Source organism: Ctenopharyngodon idella, chromosome 23 (genome assembly GCF_019924925.1).
Source record: "Ctenopharyngodon idella isolate HZGC_01 chromosome 23, HZGC01, whole genome shotgun sequence".
In the NCBI taxonomy this organism is placed as follows: Eukaryota; Metazoa; Chordata; class Actinopteri; order Cypriniformes; family Xenocyprididae; genus Ctenopharyngodon; species Ctenopharyngodon idella.
The window spans coordinates 2,656,518-2,675,717 of record NC_067242.1 but is presented as its reverse complement, the minus strand read 5'-3'; the positions used below and the strand labels follow the sequence as shown (position 1 = coordinate 2,675,717).

Below are 19,200 nucleotides of genomic sequence, written 5' to 3'. Positions count from 1 at the left end.
GACAGTGCTATACTTTTATATTTAGAGGATTTAGAAGATTTTTATAACTATATCTTTATTGTTATCTTTATAGTTAAAGTTCTTGGTGTGAACGGGCCTAAGACATAATATTGGCAGATAGCGAGTACTAATATGCATTTTATGTAATTCTGTTATAGTGTTGATCTCATTGATTTACATTACAAACATCAGAATTTTATCTTTTTGTTCATATAATATCAGCAACTGCATGAAATTGAGTCTTTTTGCTCAGTTTGAATAAAACTGAGCTGTTTTTTTCTCCTCGAGTGTGAGCTCCACATTCTCACTATATAATTCTATATCAGCCTGATGTATCAAATATGATACAAAACATGAAAGTATTTTGTCTAAAGGTTTAATAACTGTTTTTTTTTTTTTACTAGGCTATTATTTAATAGGTTTTACAGGGTAAAGCAAATATATTGTAGATTGCAAATATATATATATATAGAGCAAATATATTGTATATTTCTATAAAAGTATATAAACCTACAAAAATATAAACATAATTTATAATATGTAAATATTCAACCCCAAATGATGCTCTTTTTACATAATACCGCATATATTATTGTACATTAAAAACAGTTTTTTGTTTTGTTTTAAGTAAAATGTGAATGATTAACAGCACAAACAGAAATATATTTCATCCATTGAGGAGTGTGTAACCAGATTAACATGGTTTAATGCAACCGATAAAAAAAGACAAACATTCCAGAGATCAATCAATATCGTCTTTACATTACAATCTCTTGCAAGCAGATACAAAATGTATCGTCCTGAGTGACGTCAGGCGCTGAACCGGAAGCTGTTCCGTGTGCTCTCTGTGTGTGTATATGTGTGTGTGATCGTGGGCACGGCGAAACACTGACAGCTGAACGATGCGATGTAACTGCGACGGGTGAGAATGGAATAACCCACCGATACCGGCGCATACGCACACATAAACCTCCTCTAGAGCAGCTCGCGTGGATTATGTGTTGATTTAATGAGGACAGTCGTGATTGTAATACGCTGATGTCTTTACACGACCGTTTGGCACGGGAGTGATCTCGAAGATCGCAGAGCCCGTGTTTCATCCCGTCATCCGCAGCTGTTACGCCCATCATCTGCGGCGGGGCTCCGTCGATCCGTGGCTGTTTGTTTACCTGCACGCATCGGGACTCATGGGGAACAGCACATCATGCTGCGTGTCGTCCAGCCCGAAGCTCCGGCGGAACGCGCACTCGAGGCTGGAGCCGTACCGGCCCGAACCGGAGCTGAGCCGAGAGGACACGGGCTGCAACCTGCAGCACATCAGCGACAGAGAGAACATAGACGGTAGGTGTCATCCAGCATCATCCACACGCTCAACTAACGTCTGATTTATGGCCGTTGGCCAGAATAACGGCTCACTGAAGAGAAACTCCCTCGTGTGAGGGTTCTGTATTCAAAAAGTACGGTGCTATTTGGACACTTTACCATGGTAAATACCACGGTGTATGCTTTTGACAGTCATTCGGTAGCATCAGTTATATAGTAGGTAGAAGTACCATAGTTTTACCTCACTGTACCATGGTAACGCCCTTACTTTATTGTAAAATAATCACACATCGTATGTTAATAGCACTTTAGTGTTTTGTTGTCAGTAGTCTTGTCACTATATTACAAAAAAAAAACATATTTTTTTAAACAAAACAGCATAGTTACGGCAGTAAAACAAAATATGATATAGAAAATACTGTATATACATATAAAAGTAAGGACTTTACCATAGTATTTTTTTTTATGATGCACCATGGTATAACCACTATGTATATAATATTGGAAATGTACTTTATAATAATATTGCTATTCATATACTTCAGAATTTATGTTGGACTCCAAGGTACTTTGAAGAATACTCATATTTCCATACTGCGGTATTACCATAGTAGAATACTGTAGTGCTTTTTTGTAGTTAGTTTTACTCGCTAACAAAATGTGACCCTGCACCACAAAACCGGTCAATTTTTTGAAATTGAGATTTATACATCATCTGGAAGCTTAATAATAAGCTTTTCATTGATAAATGGTTTGTTAGGATAGGACTAAATTTCCCGAGATACAACTATTTGAAAATCTGGAATCTGAGGGTGCAAAAAAAATCAAAATATTGAGAAAATCGCCTTTAAAGTTGTCCAAATGAAGTCCTTAGCAATGCATATCCACTCACAAAAATAATTTTTTGATATATTTACGGTAGGAAATTTACAAAATATCTTCATGGAACATGATCTTTATTTAATATCCTAATGATTTTTGGCATAAAAGAAAAATCGATAATTTTGACCAATACAGTGTATTGTTGGCTATTGCTACAAATATACCCGTGCGACTTATGACTGGTTTTGTGGTCCAGGGTCACGAATAGTACCATAATAATTACATTTTTGGACATGCGTTGTTGATAAAATACCATAGTGCTTGTACCATGTTATTGTCATGTCACTTGAATATGGTAATCATTCTGTTTCATGGTGTTACCATGGTATAATGGTACCATCGTAGTTATAATTTGCAAGGATGTCATATGGTTTTTGTGCGTGATCAGAGGTATCTTGCATCAGCTTAAGTTCACAGTGTTTGTAGATGTGATCAGTTACTGCAGCCGGTGCGCTGGGCATCTGTTGAAGTGGAGATGAGATCCAGATATGTTCTAATGTAATTTAACATCTAAAAGGAGATGAAGGCTGATGAGAGTGTCATGTGACAGCAGGCAGAGCTCAAATATATGAGATATAGCTGATCCAGGACAGAGTTACTGATTCACATGATCATATTTATGTAGTTCTGCAGCATGAAAAATCAATATCATTATACTGTAGGTTAGCGCTGCGAAATGTTGGTTCATTTAAATTGTTTGATAAAGGGCTTATTAATGCTTAATTCATGCAATTTGATGGATCTGCTGCTGTTATTATCTTTTGACTTAGAAATTGGTCTTTATGAGGACAATCAAAATAAAACTTTAAGTTCTTGACCAATGCTTATAAATGACTGGAAATGGCATGGAAAATAATAAGGTTAATTTTCTATAATGAATATTATTATTTTTTTTCTACTTTTGTTTATTGTAGTATTATTGAGATACTATTTTATTAATATTTTGAATTAGTTTTTATTTTTATGTCTTAGTAATTTTGTGTTTTTATTAGTTTTTTTTTTTTTTATATTTTATACATTTTTATTTCAGTTTTACATTATTATTTTAGTATAAGTTAAACTAAATGAAAATAATGAATGTTATTTATAACTGAAATAAATTAAGTTTAAGCTTTTTTTTAATATTTTATTTCAGTTAATGTTTATTTAATGTCAAGTAACAAAGCCTAGTTTTTATGGTTTAATTTCGGTTAACTGTAAATAACCCTGTTTAGCTCTAAAATATCTTTTTTTGTGAGTGATTATATAACATAATTAAAAAAAAGCTTTACAGTAATTACAAATGTTGGCATATTTATATTATTTATTAAATAAGCTGTATGCCAAAGGTCACACAAACAGGAAAACAGGTCTCATTGCATCGACTTGTGTAATGATGGTGATATCTATGGACTCAGCTAACATACCTAGTTATTTTTATTGTTGCCATTTTATTCGATTTAAATATTTAAATGTTAGTGACAAAAAACAAACAAACAAAACTTTTAGATATCAATCTGCATATGCGATGGACACTGGTTATGCTCATCTTTGCTTGCTCCTTTGAAGGTATCTTGAGTAAAATGGCTCTATATTTAACGAATCACATACAAAAGACCTGAACCGGAAGCGATGCGACCTGTTTTGTTTTTGCGCATAACCACACTTCTGAGGATGGCAATTTTAAGTGTATTGAAAGAATCCTATCAATCCCAAAGTGCATTTACACACACATACATTTTATCGCACACTCCTATGATGCACTGCAAATTGAGGAAGTCCCGTATTTCATCATATCTAGCCCACCCATGGCAGAGATGAGAACTGTGTTGGGTGAAGATACTCTTCCGCGGTCGGGGTCAGTCTGTGCCAGTCTCCTGTGATGGGAGAGGAGCTGTACTGTGATTAACACTGTCCACTGTGATTCAGACAGCTGCTGTGTGAATCAGCCTTATCCCACAGAATAAACCAGTGTCAGAGCTCTAGTTATCATTTTTTTCATTCATGAAAAGCTTCTTCATGTTATTGTAACTGCAAGATAATGTAATGATTTTACAACGTTATCACGTTGCTTGTATATCTTTGCATCAAACATTAAAGGGCTCATGACATAGATTTTATTATTTTAATATGTTCCTTGAGGTTCACTTATAATGTTAATAAAGTTTTTTTTTTTTTTTTTTGCACAAAACAAACATAGATGCGAAAAAAAAAAAAAAAAAAAAAAAAAAAAAAAAATTCAACCTGCATTCTGAGCCTCTGTCTGAAATGACCCGTTTTTAAGGGGCGGCTCTTTTAAGGCTTGTCAGTAAACGCCCACTGTTATGATTGGCTAACGTCATTGCGTAAACAGTATCAACAGCCACTCGCTACTGTATGTAAGTGTTTTGAAAACATTATCCATTTAAAAAATGTAATTTACGGACAGAGCATTATGAAATCACTTATGGTTTGTGATGCAGCTGCTGTCATATCCAGTACAGTTTGCTGCTTCATCTGTCAGCAAAAGTTTCTTTGCGATCTCTCCATTACACTGTGCCTTGATTATGAAGCAAAATGCTCCGAACAAACATATAGTCCTCCAACGCAATCCGGGATGCCATTAAAATAAACAATTCACTTGTTTTCGACGCTGGGTTCCTTCTAGGGGTGCAACGGTTCAAATTGCTCAAGGTTCGGTTTGTATCACGGTTTTAGGCTCACAGTTTCGGTACGGTTCGGTATGTGCTATGTTCAGGGAAAAAAGGACTACTGTCAAATTAAAATAAGAACAAATAATCAAACTACAAGCAACAGCACAAATCAATACAATAGAGCAAAGAATCAAATAAAATAGTGCTTTTCAGGTATCTAACAGTAGTTTTCAGGTACAGAAAATGAATAAAATAATCAAATATAAAATAACACTGCATGTTATCTTTACTGTATAAATTAAATAAAGATTAATCATTATTTAGTTACAAAAGCTATTCAGTCAAGAGCAGTGAGTGATTTCTTTGTCATTTGTTGTTTAATTAACATTAAAAACACAGGCAGCAGGAATAGGCTTCTTTCCCTTTAAGACATAATGCACGATTTTTTCGACTGTTATACGTTCACTCAAGACATAACCGACTATGTTTGTTAGGATACTTGCCAAGACGGGCATATTGACATAATTTTTGTGTGAATTCGTCCGTTCAAACGCATGACTTGAAAGAGAACTCCATATTTGCGCGCTGTCTGAGATAAAGGGCGTGCGCGCTTCGGATGAGCGCATACACAAATCTTCTCACAGTGCGCGCAAGTTCTCTTTCGCGTCTTCCTCTTGAATGTTTAAATTAGCAAGGCTTAAATGAGTTTAGTTTAAACGGATAGCAACGTGCGCTATTCAGGTCTCACCTGCGCTCGTGCGCCATCAACACCCGGGGGATGACGCCGTAAATGACTGCTCATATTCGAGCATACGGCACTCGCAGTGAAGCAAGTTTACAGAGAGTGACAGTTTTGTCCACACTTTTTCACCATCGCTGTTGTAACGTTTCGGGAAGCCAGAATGCGTATTCATAGACTGAAACATACATTATCCAAACTTTGTCTGTTTTACACGTTGCTATTGTCAACAAACCTTATAGATGTGTCGTCATTCGAAATGAACCGCGGGGCAAGTGCGTGCCGAACCGTAAGTGGAGAACGGTACGGTTCGATTTTTTTTGTTTTTACCGAGAACCGTTGCACCCCTAGTTCCTTCTGAAGTCTGTACAGACGCAAACCAGCTGTTTAAACTGGACGTGTCAAAGCAAATGTTCTTTCACTCTTCCATTTGTCCTGTTGTTGACAGACGCAAGTGCGTGGAGTACATCAGAAACTGAACGCGCATCTGTGTACTGTGTCAGTGTAGACAGCGTCAGTGATTATAATGGCTTCTATTTGCTTTTGATGCGACACTCACATCCAGTGTAGGCAAATGTCAGCCATTAAGTGACTGAATGCCAGTGGGCGGAGCCTGAGGTGCAATGATGTATAACTATTCGTCGACGTCTTGCTCTGGAGGCAGTCATATGCAAATGTAAATTTGCATATGCAAATTTAACTAGTTGCCTATAAGCTTGCATAGGATAATGGCTGTTTATTAGTTACTTATAAAGCACATTTTAATGCCTTATTCTGCTTGACCTTATTCTACATCCCATAATCCTACAATACTTAAACTTAAATGCTACAAAAACTACCTTACTAACTATTAATAAGGAGACAAATTAGGAGTTTGAGGCAAAAGTTGTAGTTAATAGTGAATATGTGTTCCCCATACTGAAGTGTTAAAACCTGTCCACTCTATCTCCCTAAAACTGAGTGGCAGCTCGCCATCAGATTAGAGCTTGCAATTTTGAGATTTTACCATGTTTTTGTGCAACAGACAGTCTGTGAGGTCTAAACCACTGAATATTTCTTCTTAAAGAATAGACAGCTTGTAACAGGAGAGTGTAAAGAGCGAGAAACTAAGGCACGCGTCTTAAGAGCTAACAGGATTATGTGTTGTTTGCCATATGGTCTGCTAGTTTGTTTCTTAGCTATTCTTGATATTGTTTGAATTTTGACTGGAACAATAAAATCCCCCCAGTAAGAGTTCCAGACACTTGGTTTGATTTATGTTCTTAACTGCTAGATATCTGTTTATACCAGGGATACTCGAAGTCTGGCCTATGGGCCAAATCATTGCCCCACCATGTCTATGCAGTATATGCAGATTTATGAATATGCTAATTAGCCACGCCTCCACTCACTCGCACGAGCTCAGAGAGCCGCTCGGTCAACTTACAGAGGTAAACGCAGCACAATGGTATCACTTTTTACAATTTTTTTTTTAACATCTTTGACATACAAGTGCCAAAATAATCTCTTTTTCACGGTTTATTAATGGTGAAATACACTCAGAAACAATGTCACAATGCCCATATTGGTGAGTATTAACGTAAAACAGTTCAGGAAGAATGTGCCCGTGCGTTCATCATGTCTTAAAGGGACAGTAGCCGAATAAACGTGCCGCTCTCTGTGATGTTAATGTTAATCAAACAACAAAAAACAAAGAAAAAAAATCACTTATTGCTCTTGACTGATAAACTTCTGTAACTTTAATTGATTAATCTGTATTTAATTTTTACAATGAAGATTATCTAATGTTATTTTACATTTGATTACTTTGTTTCTTTATTCAGTTTCTTACCTGTTCACTACTGTTAGACCTACCTGAAAAAAAGAAAGCAGTCTATTTAATTTCTATCTTTATCCTAATTGTATTTATTTGTGCTATTGTTAGTAATTTTGTTCATTTGTTCTTATTTTATTACGGTTTACTTGTCTTTTTTAAATTCAATTTACCATTTGAAATGAAGCTTCCTTGTGCTGTGTGTAAGATATTGCAACAAAATTACCCCATTGTAAAAACAAATACATTGAGTTAGCAAATATTTGTGAGATAATTCTAATGGTAACTGATCAACGTTTATATATGAAAAAAGCTTAAAAGCTTTATCATATAAAGTGATCTCTTCAGAAGAAATTTTTGATTGCCTAGACTTTTAATTGACGGACAAAAAAAGAAAAAATATTAAAAATATCTATATGACAGTATATACATTGTCCCCCCCCCCCCATGGTATCAAATGGTATCGAATATCGGTACTTTTCAAGGTATTGTATCGAAGTTAGAAATTCCGGTAACACTTTATTTTAGGGTCTTTTAACTAGTTGCTTATTAGCATGCATATAACTAAAATATTGGCTATTTATAAGTACTTATTATGCACATATTGGTGCCTTATTCTGCATGAGCTTATTCTACCTTCATAATCCTACCCAATACCTAAACTTAACAACTACCTTACTAACTATTAATAAGCAGTAAATTAGAAGTTTATTGAGGGAAAAGTCATAGTTAATAGTTAATAGTTCCCTATACTGAAGTGTTACCGAAATTCCAGTATCGTGACAACACCACAGCCTATATATTTACTCCACGAACTAACTCTACAAACATGGAAAAGAGTGATAGATGGACCTCTCAACCTTACGCTAAGGAGAAAATCCAGCGCGACTTTGAGCAGACCAAGCAAAAAATGATTATTGCTTCAAACAATTATGATTTTTGTCATAATCGTGCAGCCCTAACACAGTAATTAATATGATTAGACTTTTGCTTGACTGTTATCAAACAGCTAATAATGTGTTGCTAATGTTACACAAACCATGTTCCCGAGTAAGACAGCTGTTTTCTAAAAATCGGTATCCTTAAAAATGCTTTGAACACCTTAGAACATCAGTGGAGAAAGGCATATTCATCATAACATCGTAATATATATATCATACACCCGCTACATTGCTAAATCTACCCGATTTTTCATATCAGCAGAAAAATATACCGGGATAACCTTTTCTTGAGACTCCACTGCTTCATTGCGGTCATAGTTAATGATATGCTAAAGCCCGCCCCCATGTTGACGTGATTGGTTACAAGGTAGTTTGACACGTAAGAAACACCAGCGATTTCAAACCGCGTTTTTGAAACTGTCTTTAGATCACTGCAGTTTTAAAGAGAAAATACTCAGCAGTGGTGCTGACTTTTGAATTTGCACATGGTTTGTCTTAAATTATATTAAAAACCCCACATAGACATATAGCTAAACAACATTAAAAACTTGATTTCCTCAGGGGGACTTTAAATTCAAATTTGAATTGCAATTCTGCATCCTGTTTGTGTCCTCAGTTGAAATTCGGAAAAGAAACAGCTTCTTTAGCTGGCAGATTGCTTGAACTGATTTGCCGACATTTCAACATCAGGTTCTGTTCGCACAAGGCCTTTACATAAATAAAATGGCATTAAATTTACAAAAAAAGTTGTATGTGTGAAAGCACCTATTAACTACTGGGAAATGAAAGTCCTTTTGTAGACTTGAGACTGTTTTGATAAATGAGTTGATAAAAATGTGAGGCGACAACACAGCCGTCGTTGTTAGATGTGGATGTGGAAATGAAAGTATTATTACTATTACCAGGTCATTTAATTCATTGGCCCCTGATCGCCCCGCATGGTTCATGAGCTGCACAGTTTAAGCGTCCCTGGTTTACACCTTTCCACGTTCATATGATTCCCTACAACATCTATTCTGTTGACACGCCAGTCCTGCAATGCAATGTGACTCTAGCATGATGGAGAGTGCAGTACAGTAGGGCATTTGTTTGCGAGTGCACTGCCTTAGGCTTGTGTTTAGAGCTGTGACCCTCCAAAAGTGTGACTCGAAGTCAGACATTAGAACTGCTGACTTTCAACCCCGAAGCGTCTATCCAGAAAATTCCACGTTTCACTTTCCCCAAGTCACCCCCGATGTGAAACATTACTCTTGTTGCCTGCCTCACATTTTTCTCTTCATTAGTCTTGTTCTCTTGAAGCAGTGTCTAAATACTCCAGGCGTTCTCCTCTGTTCAGTAGCTGTGGCACATACTCCTAAGTAGGGCTGGGCGATATTGGGCTGGCCAAAAACATTATCACAATAAATTGTCATATCAGTCGATATCTATAATTATTTCTTTCAAGTTTTAAGGCAGATTTTTGCTCCTGAGCTCAGAATCGCTTTGAGAGAGAATTGTGATGTATTTGGAAAATCTCAGAATCAATCCACAATCATTTCTCGATTTATTGCAATGATTTATTGTCCCAGGCCTACTCACTACCATGCAGATCTGCACAATTAATCATTAAAAGCGATTGACAAATGACACCTGTTACTATTAAACTTTTAACAAAATCACACCAGAATGTTCAGTAGCTGTGTCGGCGCTGCTGCTGAGCCAGAGAGAGCTGTTGTCATGTTTAGGTATGAACAGTCTTTTCAACCACAGAGTATCATTATTTCTGTTACAAATATTCATATTATCAAAGAAGAACTGGGATAAAAGTTTATAGCTTGGATATAAACACTGATGTCCACCGAAGCGAGTAAATCACCTTTTGAAAGTATCTTGACTCTTCAAATAAAGATTGTCAATTAAATAATTACACTAGTAGGTGGCGACAAGTGACAAGTGAGTATTTGTCATTGAATCATTCGAGATTCGTCCAAAAAACACTGATTCGCCCAGTAATGAAGTATTTATAAGTCCCTGAATCATTCATTCAAACTGATTTTTTTTTTTTTAAATAATTAATTCAGATTCATTGAACATTTTAATTAAATAATCTGCAGCAATTAACATTTGTCAGAACCTCTAGTTATTTTGTGATATAGTTGTCTGTTCAGAATCATTGGAGAATTGTGATCTCTGTTTGAAACCAAAAAATTGTGCAGCTCTATGATAAAGTATGTTTACAAGCTGTTTAATTCATTGAATATAATTAGCTTAAAATGAATTAAATAAAATTAATTAACTTACTAAATCCATAAAACGATCTCATGAAGGGAACCCCCAAAAGTTGTATATGTGAAGCGCCTGACCGAACCCTTTAAGGCTCTATATAAGAACCTTTTCTTCTCAGAGTTCGTCTTATACTGCTACTGATGGAAAAAATCACTGAAAAGAAACCAACACAAAGAAATCTGGAAGGTGAAAATAAAGAAATGACAAACATATTCTATTTGAAGATTCCGTTCTAAATCATCTGATGTCACATGAGGGGGAGTGAGCTCAAACAAGGCTAATTTTAGCCAACATTCAGGGCTCATATTTTCTCTGGCAGAAATGATAGGGAGATTTGTGTTAATTCCTGCTATTGCAGCAGAGCACAGGTCGGGAGATTAGCAGTGTTTTAAAATCCCTCTGGATTAGCACAGAGACACAGACAGTACGGGATGCACCGTACAGGAAGTGAATGGACACATGAGAAGTTTTAAACCCAAAGAATACAGCTTTAAGAACTCTTAGCATATGCGTCACATGGCCATTCAAAGTATAGTTCATTTGACCTTTGAACACAGGTGCTCGACACATGCACACTACAGAGTTTCATCCTTGCCCAATGTCTGTGCTATTTCTCTCCAGATGTTATGAGTAATAGAAATGTTTTTGTATCCTTTGTAACTAGAGTTGCATGTATCTCTTAACCCTTTCACACAAGCATTCATCTGTTGTTGTTGCATCCTGTAATAAAATAAATAAATAAAAATAAATTGTAAATAAAACAAAGGTCACTGCAGTAGGTTTTACAAGAAAATAGTATTTCAGTTTTTCTACTTCAAAACTTCATGCTTAATTGTGTTACATGCTATTTCTTTGTAATTGTCTGTTAAGTTTACTAGCATTTGTGCCACTAATGAGATCAAGGAAATGTTTTATATTATATTATAAATAATATTGTATTATAAAATGCTACGCATGCATGTTTCTGAGTGATAGCGGAAACGTATCTAGTTCATTGAAAATTGACTATTTAAAGTGGCTGATTCAGAATCTTGTCAGCATTTTTACTACTGAGGTTTGAATCAGAGAATGTCTCTGAAGCAATAGTGTTGAATTGAGTGGAGGAAAGTGTGAGTATGCCAAAGCTAGATAAGAGAGTAAATATGAGACGGGCTGTGAATGTGGAAAGACTGCTGACCTGCACTGCTGACTGCGTTAGCTGATGACGAATCTCAGCAGAAATTAAAGTGCTTCAACAAAAAAACGCTCTCTAATCGTTCTTAATCACTTTCACTCTTAGTCATGGACCCGACTCCCGTTTGACATTTTGCGGGGTCCTGTGGTGGTTTACTCATTGTGATTTTTGTCCTCTGAAGGAAATGACATACAGGAAGTGCATTGTTTTTCCTCCCTCAGCCGTGTCCGTGTGTTGTGTTGTGTTGTGTGGTGGATTTTTTCATTTTGCTGCAGAAATGTGCGGGTTTGATGGGTTTTTGTGAAATAGTACTCAAAAGTCTTCCATGGGACTGGGTGATATAGCTAATAAAATATTGCTTTTATATGTTAGCAATTTTATGACATTCAGAATCTCAATATTTGTTCAGAAGTTGCTTAAGTTTTTTTTTTTTTTTTTTCCTTCTTCTTTTTTTTTTATCAAAATAATGTGATTTTAGTAAATTGTAAAATACAATAGAAATCTAGTATAAATAAATAATGAAGATAGGTTTTTATGTTTAATTATATTTTTTTTATTTGTATCATTAATTCGATATTTACTTACACACTACTATTAAAATGTTTGGGAAATATATATATATATATATATATATATATATATATATATATATATATATATATATATATATATATATATATATATATAAATTTTAATTTTTTTTAATAGTCTCTTATTCTCACCATGGCTGCATTTATTTGATCAAAACTACACTGTAAAAATGATTTTCCAAAGTTATAAATAAAACAAATATTATGTTTTACAATAATGTTATATTTTACAAAATTTCATGATTAATTCAATGTGTTACTTGCTATTTATTTGTAATTTGTAAATCTGTGAAATTTACTAGCAATTTCTGAGTAAAAATAGTTTTAAAGTATACCAATTTACTAGTGTACAAGTGTAGTGTACAAAAATAAAATATATTGTGAAATATTATACAATTTCTATTTGAATATATTTTAAAATGTTATTCATACCTGTAATGGCAAAGCTGAATTTTCAAGCAGCCATTATTTTAAACTTTTTTCACAATATGAGTTCAAGGAATAATGTTATTGTCACATGATTCTTCAGAAATCATTCCAATATGCTGATATGCTGCTCAAGAAACATTTCATACTATTATCAATGTCAAAAATAGGAAACCATAATAAAAAAGGTCACTTTAGATTAGGGTACAATTCTCACTATTAACTACGACTTTTACCTCAATAAACTCCTAATTACTAAATATTAATATTTATTCAGGTAGTTGTTAAGTTTAGGTATTGGGTAGGATTAAGGGATGTAGAATATGACCATGCAGAATAAGGCATTAATATGTGCTTTATAAGTACTAATAAACAGCCAATATTCTACTATGCATGCTAATAAGTAACTAGTTAATAGTGAGAATTGGACCCTAAACGAAAGTGTTACCTTAAAAAAAAATGTCAGAATTATTTGATGTATTGAAAGTTTGTTTGAAGTAGAAATCTTTTGTAACATCATAAAAAGTGTCTTTACTGTCACTTTTAATCAATTTAATGCATCCTATTAATAAAACCGTACTCGCCTCAAACTTCTGAACAGTAATGCATATTTTATTAAATCTTTTTAATAATATAACATACCACACCGTGACTATCATTAACATTTTCAAGTAAAGATGCTACTGAATCATTGAATTTATGTTTTGCACTCTTTAACCAAATCAAATCCGTATACATTTTGGCTACTGAGAGGTGTTTCTGATTCTGAGACATTAAAATATGTTTGTCTTGGTGTTCATCATATTTATGAGTGACCGGAGGAGTGAGTGCAATCTTTAAATTTTAAAATTGGAATTTTAATAGCCAAATAAAAAGCAAATTAAAATGATTGCTGTATTCATGATGTAGGTTAATGTTGTAATAATTAAATAATATTGTGTGTCATAAATATTCAGTTTATCACCCAGCACTACTTCCCCCAGTAGCTTCGTAGCTTTGTATCTCTTTGCTGGTTGATGCTTTTTAATAATTCAGTGTTCTTGTGTTTCATTTGTTTCAAAAGCGGTTCTGTCCACATCTATGGTTATATCTCTTTCCCTACTTTTCTAAGTAGGTCTGTAGACGGTCTGGGCTGAACTTATCTGCATACACATGGACAGCTGACCTCTTTGTAAAACACTTTTCACAGATTCACTCTTGTAGGTCAGCGGATGCCCCTCTTTCTTCAGGGGTGGGTGATATGACCAAAATCTTACATCACAATATGAGAAATTTTATTTTATTTCATGATAACAATATATATCACAATATAGTTTTTTTGTTTGTTTGTTTGTTATAAATAAGGTTATGTCATCAATTTTTGATACCATTAAAGTTTCATAATTCTTGTCAATAATTTCAATATCACACAAAAAAAAAAAATACTAATAAAAAATCTCTCAAGCTTACTGAAGACAAGTAAACAGTCAGTGATAAAATAAGAACAAACAAGCTAATTACAAGCAAATACGACAACAAACTACAATTAAACAAAGAAATATACCTACCTGAAAAACTTCAAGCACTAGAAATAAGAAATACTAGCCTACATAAATAGTATAATCAAATGTGTATGTGTGTGTGTATATATATATATATATATAACACTGCATATCATCACTGTGTAAATCAAATATACATTTAGTCTCATTAAAGTGAGACAAAAGTAAATCCGTGAAGAGATTTTATTTATTTATTTATTATTGCCGTTTGATTAATATTAATGACAGACAGCAGCAGGTTTATTAGGCTGCTGTCACTTTAAGACCGAATGCACAGATCCAATATACTGTTACACATGCGTTTTCTTTCTCAACTTAAGACAAAAATGACTGTGTTTATGAGGATACTTGCAAAGACAGACACATGCGTATGTGTATTTAACTGTTGAAGTCCAAATAGGTGGCAAAAAGAACTCCGTTCAGTACTCACACGCTCTATGAGCAGCAGCTTCATGTGCGCACATCTCTCAGACAGTGCGCGTATATAGCGAAATAAGTTCTCTTTTGCTGCTTATTACGTTTTAAAGGGGTGGTTGATTATAGTTAGTGTGTAATGTTGCTGTTTGAGCATAAACAATGTCTGCAAAGTTACAAAGTTACATTTTGCTGCAGGAAAGCATCTTAAAACTGATTTACTACTCTTGGAATATCAAAGATGATCATAACTGATTCTTCAATGGAGATGTGTGACAGATTATTGACATTATAAATGTCTTTACTGTCACTTTTGATCAGTTTAATTAATTACTTGATTAAGATAAGTATTACTTTCTTAAAAAATACTAACAGACCCCAAACTTTTATATATGTTTGTGTTTATGTGGGTAAATTACATTCACAATAAATGTCGTATTCATATTTAACCATGATCTGCTTACACATGTGGAACTCAGTGACTAGGTTTCAGAGGGTGAATGTTGGGAAAAGATTAAAAGTGTGCCCTTTACAGGAAACACATAAAAGTTGGGCTTTTGAAAAGGATTGTGGGAATGGATATGACTCGTAAAAGCAGCAGCAGCAGGAGGAGGAGGAGGGAACCCTGGGGCGCTGGGTGGCTCTGCTTAAAGTCTCGTCATTGCACTGCATTTTCAAAGGATGGGTTTTGTGAGATCCTCCTGTAAAGCAGTCGTGGGAAGATCAGTGAATGTGGGAGAGGGTGCCTGTTCTTTCAGCATCAGTCTGTACACGTGATATATTTTTCACACATAAGACAAGGCCTTCAGGCTAAACTGCAGCCTTATTTGAGGAATTTGACTTTTGACATACTAACAAATAATCAAACCATTTGAAATTTGAGACAGTGTGTTTGATCTTTTGTGGGAAGCCTTTTGGTCAGAGCAGAGGGATTAATAATATCAGTTGTTAGAAAGCTGCAGCACTTTTTTTTTTTTTTTGTAATGCTATAAATACACCATACATCATTTAGAAAGTTAAATTAAACAATAACCCACAAAAGTGTAGTTGTGATTTTGCCATGCTTAAAGATCTCATTAAATGATTTAATAATTTGATATAAAACATAAATATATACACCACTGTTCAAAAGTTTGGGGTCAGTGTTTGTTTTTTTTTTTCAGTAAATTAATACTTTTATTCAGCAAGAATGCATTAAATTGATCAAAAGTGACAGTAAAGACTTGTACATTGTTACAAAAAGTCTGTTTCAAAGAAATGCTGTTCTTTTGAACTTTCTATTCATCAAAGAATCCTGAAAAAAATGTTTCCACAAAAATATTAATCAGCAAAAACATCAACATGATAATTTTCAGCATGACAATAATAATGCGTCTTGAGCAGCAAATCATCATTATAGAATGATTTCTGAAGGATCATGTGACACTGAAGACTGGAGTAATGATGTAATGAAGTCAGCTTTATCATCATAGGAATAAATTATATTTTAAAATATATTACAATAGAAAATAGTTATTTTAAATTGTAATAATAGTTCACAATATAATGTTTTTATTGTATTTTTAATGAAACAGTCACAGCCTTTGTGAGCAGAAGAGATATATTATATTGTATTATATTATATTTTATATTAGTAATATCAAAAAGAGCAACATAAAATGTGTTAATAATAATCACAATATTTCACAAAGTAATATAGTTCATTAGCCCAACTGCAGTGATTTTGTAGATATTTAGACTAGGTGCACTAATATATAGCAATTATGTTTACACATATTTGTTAAAATATGTTTCAGAGTTGAAATTATCTGTTTTATTTCAGCACATCAACCGCTGCATCTTTTTATTATGTTTTCTCCCCAGAGAGAGAGACTCATTTATTTCATTAGGCAAAAGGCCCAGCATTGAGGGCCAAATGAATCAGAAATGAATCAGAATCAGGCTGTTTGTATGCATAGTCATTATGCTAATGGTATCCACTTCCAAAGGTCCATGTGCTATAACCAAATAAACCCTCTCAAACCTCTCTCTTGTTTTTGTGAAGCCAAATGACCGTGAGCTGAATGTTCAGAGACAGCTCTTCTGATCTCCACAGTAAACATTAGGCATATAGGTTATTTGCACTGGTCTGCAAAATTCTTTAGTAGTTAAAGGGATAGTTGGCCCAAAATGAAAAATATGTCATTAATTACTCAAACCTGTATGATAATAAAAATATTCGGCCGTTCTTCACACTAAGCTATTGTATTAGTGGTCGACCGATATTGCAAGACTGATATAACAGCCGATATTTGACTTTTTTCAATCATCGGCATCAGCCGATAGGTTTCACTCTTTGGCCGATGTGTCGGGAGCGAGACTTTATTTTGAAAGTGCTGAGAACGCCAACGCATGAGCATCTGAGCACCCATCCTAATACAGAGCTGATAAAGAAAGTGAATGGCATATGAAATGTTCACACTTGGCAGGTTTGGTTCAAATAAAATGAGCCCTGGTGCGATTGCTCTGTTAGTGCGGTTCATTTGAATAAGTGTGAACGCTGCCATCCGAACCATGGTGCGCACCAAACAAGCTGATTGAGACCCACCTTTTCAAGGGGATTTGGTCCGCTTTCAAATGAACTTTGGCATGGTTCGACTGAAATATGATCGCAACACAGACCAAAGACATCTAAACAAATCAAAAACAGGATGTGATGTCACAAGATGCGACCCTAAAGCCCAAAGTATACTTCACTTTTTACGACCATTGCAAGGGTCAGCGTACAGTGCGCGTGACGTGAATTTCATCATCAGAAGAGGATGCACACCGCCGGATTTTTGTGATTTTGTTTGTCTGTTTGTTTTGTCTTTAGGCTCAGTGTTAAAAATGACCGTGTGAATGCTAAGCGAACCAGGACAAAATGTATAATTTTCTTCTTTGGTCCGGATCAAAAGAACAAAGAGAACTGATCTACAAGTGTGAACACACCCTCAGATATCGCCATCGGCCATCAAACGATCAATATCGGTCGCCCACTAATGCATGAGTTCTCTGCACTTTTATTTTGAAACTTGGAGTTTGAATAAATGATGTTGATTTGAACTACTCCTTTAAAGGGGACCTTGATTATGATTTCACTTTTTAAACTTTAGTTAGTGTGTAATGTTGCTATTTGAGCTTAAACAACATCTGCAAAGTTACAACGCTCAAAGTTCAACTACAACAAACCGGGTTGGTGACATCACAAAACCCAAAATTTACATAAACCCCGCCCCCGAGAACATGCAACAAAGGGGGTGAGGCCATGTTGGGCTGCTTTAGAGAAGAGGAAGAGTTGTAGTAGAGTGTTGTTGACATGCTGTAATTTTACGCCGGACTGCTTCACAAACGAGGGTCAATTCAACGCTGGATTTACACAAAAGATGAACATGACGACACATTCCACACTCCACAGCAACTACATAAATTTATCCACTAACCATTCAGAAAAGTCCAGTTTCATTCTAATAGTTGTAACTTCTTCCTGAGTCTCTCCATCAGTGTCGACTCCGGTTCGAACAATGTAAGGCTGAACACCGTTACTGACAATCTTCATTTTGGCTGCGTGAGATTCTCCAGCTTTGTTGTTGTTGAGCAACCGAAGCGTGAGCTGTTAAAGCTCTGCCCTCTTCTGGAAAGGGGGCCGGGAGCAGCAGCTCATTTGCATTTAAAGGGACACACACAAAAACGCCGTGTTTTTGCTCACACCCAAATATGGGCAAATTTGACAAGCTATAATAAATGATTTGTGGGGTATTTTGAGCTGAAACTTCACAGACACATTCTGGGGACACCAGAGACTTATTTTACATTTTGAAAAGGAGTATAATAGGTCCTCTTTAACACAGAGTTTGTATGTTTTGTTTGTGCGATGAAAAGCAGGCGGCTGCATCAAATGCGCAGCGGGCGAATCCACGGGGGCCATTGTTCAGTGGGTGTAGGAGTCATAGACCAGCTTCAGAGACGTGCATAAATATCACACAGCCCTTTCATTAAATCACACAGACAACAGCCAGCTGGTAAAATCCCCCCTGCTTCAGAGCTCAGCTATTTTCTTCCTGTCTAGCCTCTCTTCCCTTGAGTATCCTCTTTCTCTCTGTAACATCGCTACAGTAAGGCGTCTCCCCTCCTCCATTTACAGCGCTATGGAAACACATCCCGTCTCTCAAGCATCTCATGGGGAGGCGGAGCTTGCATTCTAGTAATTATGCATGGCACTTTGGGCTGACGCTAATCAGTGTAGGATATGTGCCCAGAATTTCCTCCCTCAGAGCGTTTTTTGCGTCAATATTTGCTCTTATTGTTTGCATATGTTTTCTGACTCTAAACTCTGCAGCCTGTTTAGCTGAAGTCTAATATTCTCAAGTGACTCACAAAGGTTATCCGTCAAGTGTTTAAATTCACTTAAATATCAAGAGTGAAGAGGTTCAGAAGTGAGACATTAAAGAAATGGAATACA

General features: G+C 35.2%; 1 protein-coding gene across 1 annotated transcript in view; it reads left to right on the top strand.

Annotated features, from left to right (window-relative positions):
• The first annotated feature begins 755 nt into the window (after positions 1–755).
• The window catches only part of ccny (cyclin Y), a 62,851-nt gene continuing 44,406 nt past the window's right edge, over positions 756–19,200 (top strand). Inside the window, 1 exon segment of the mRNA XM_051881971.1 lies at positions 756–1,341. Within this exon segment, the coding sequence (XP_051737931.1) occupies positions 1,188–1,341 (154 nt within the window). The 5' untranslated portion in view covers positions 756–1,187.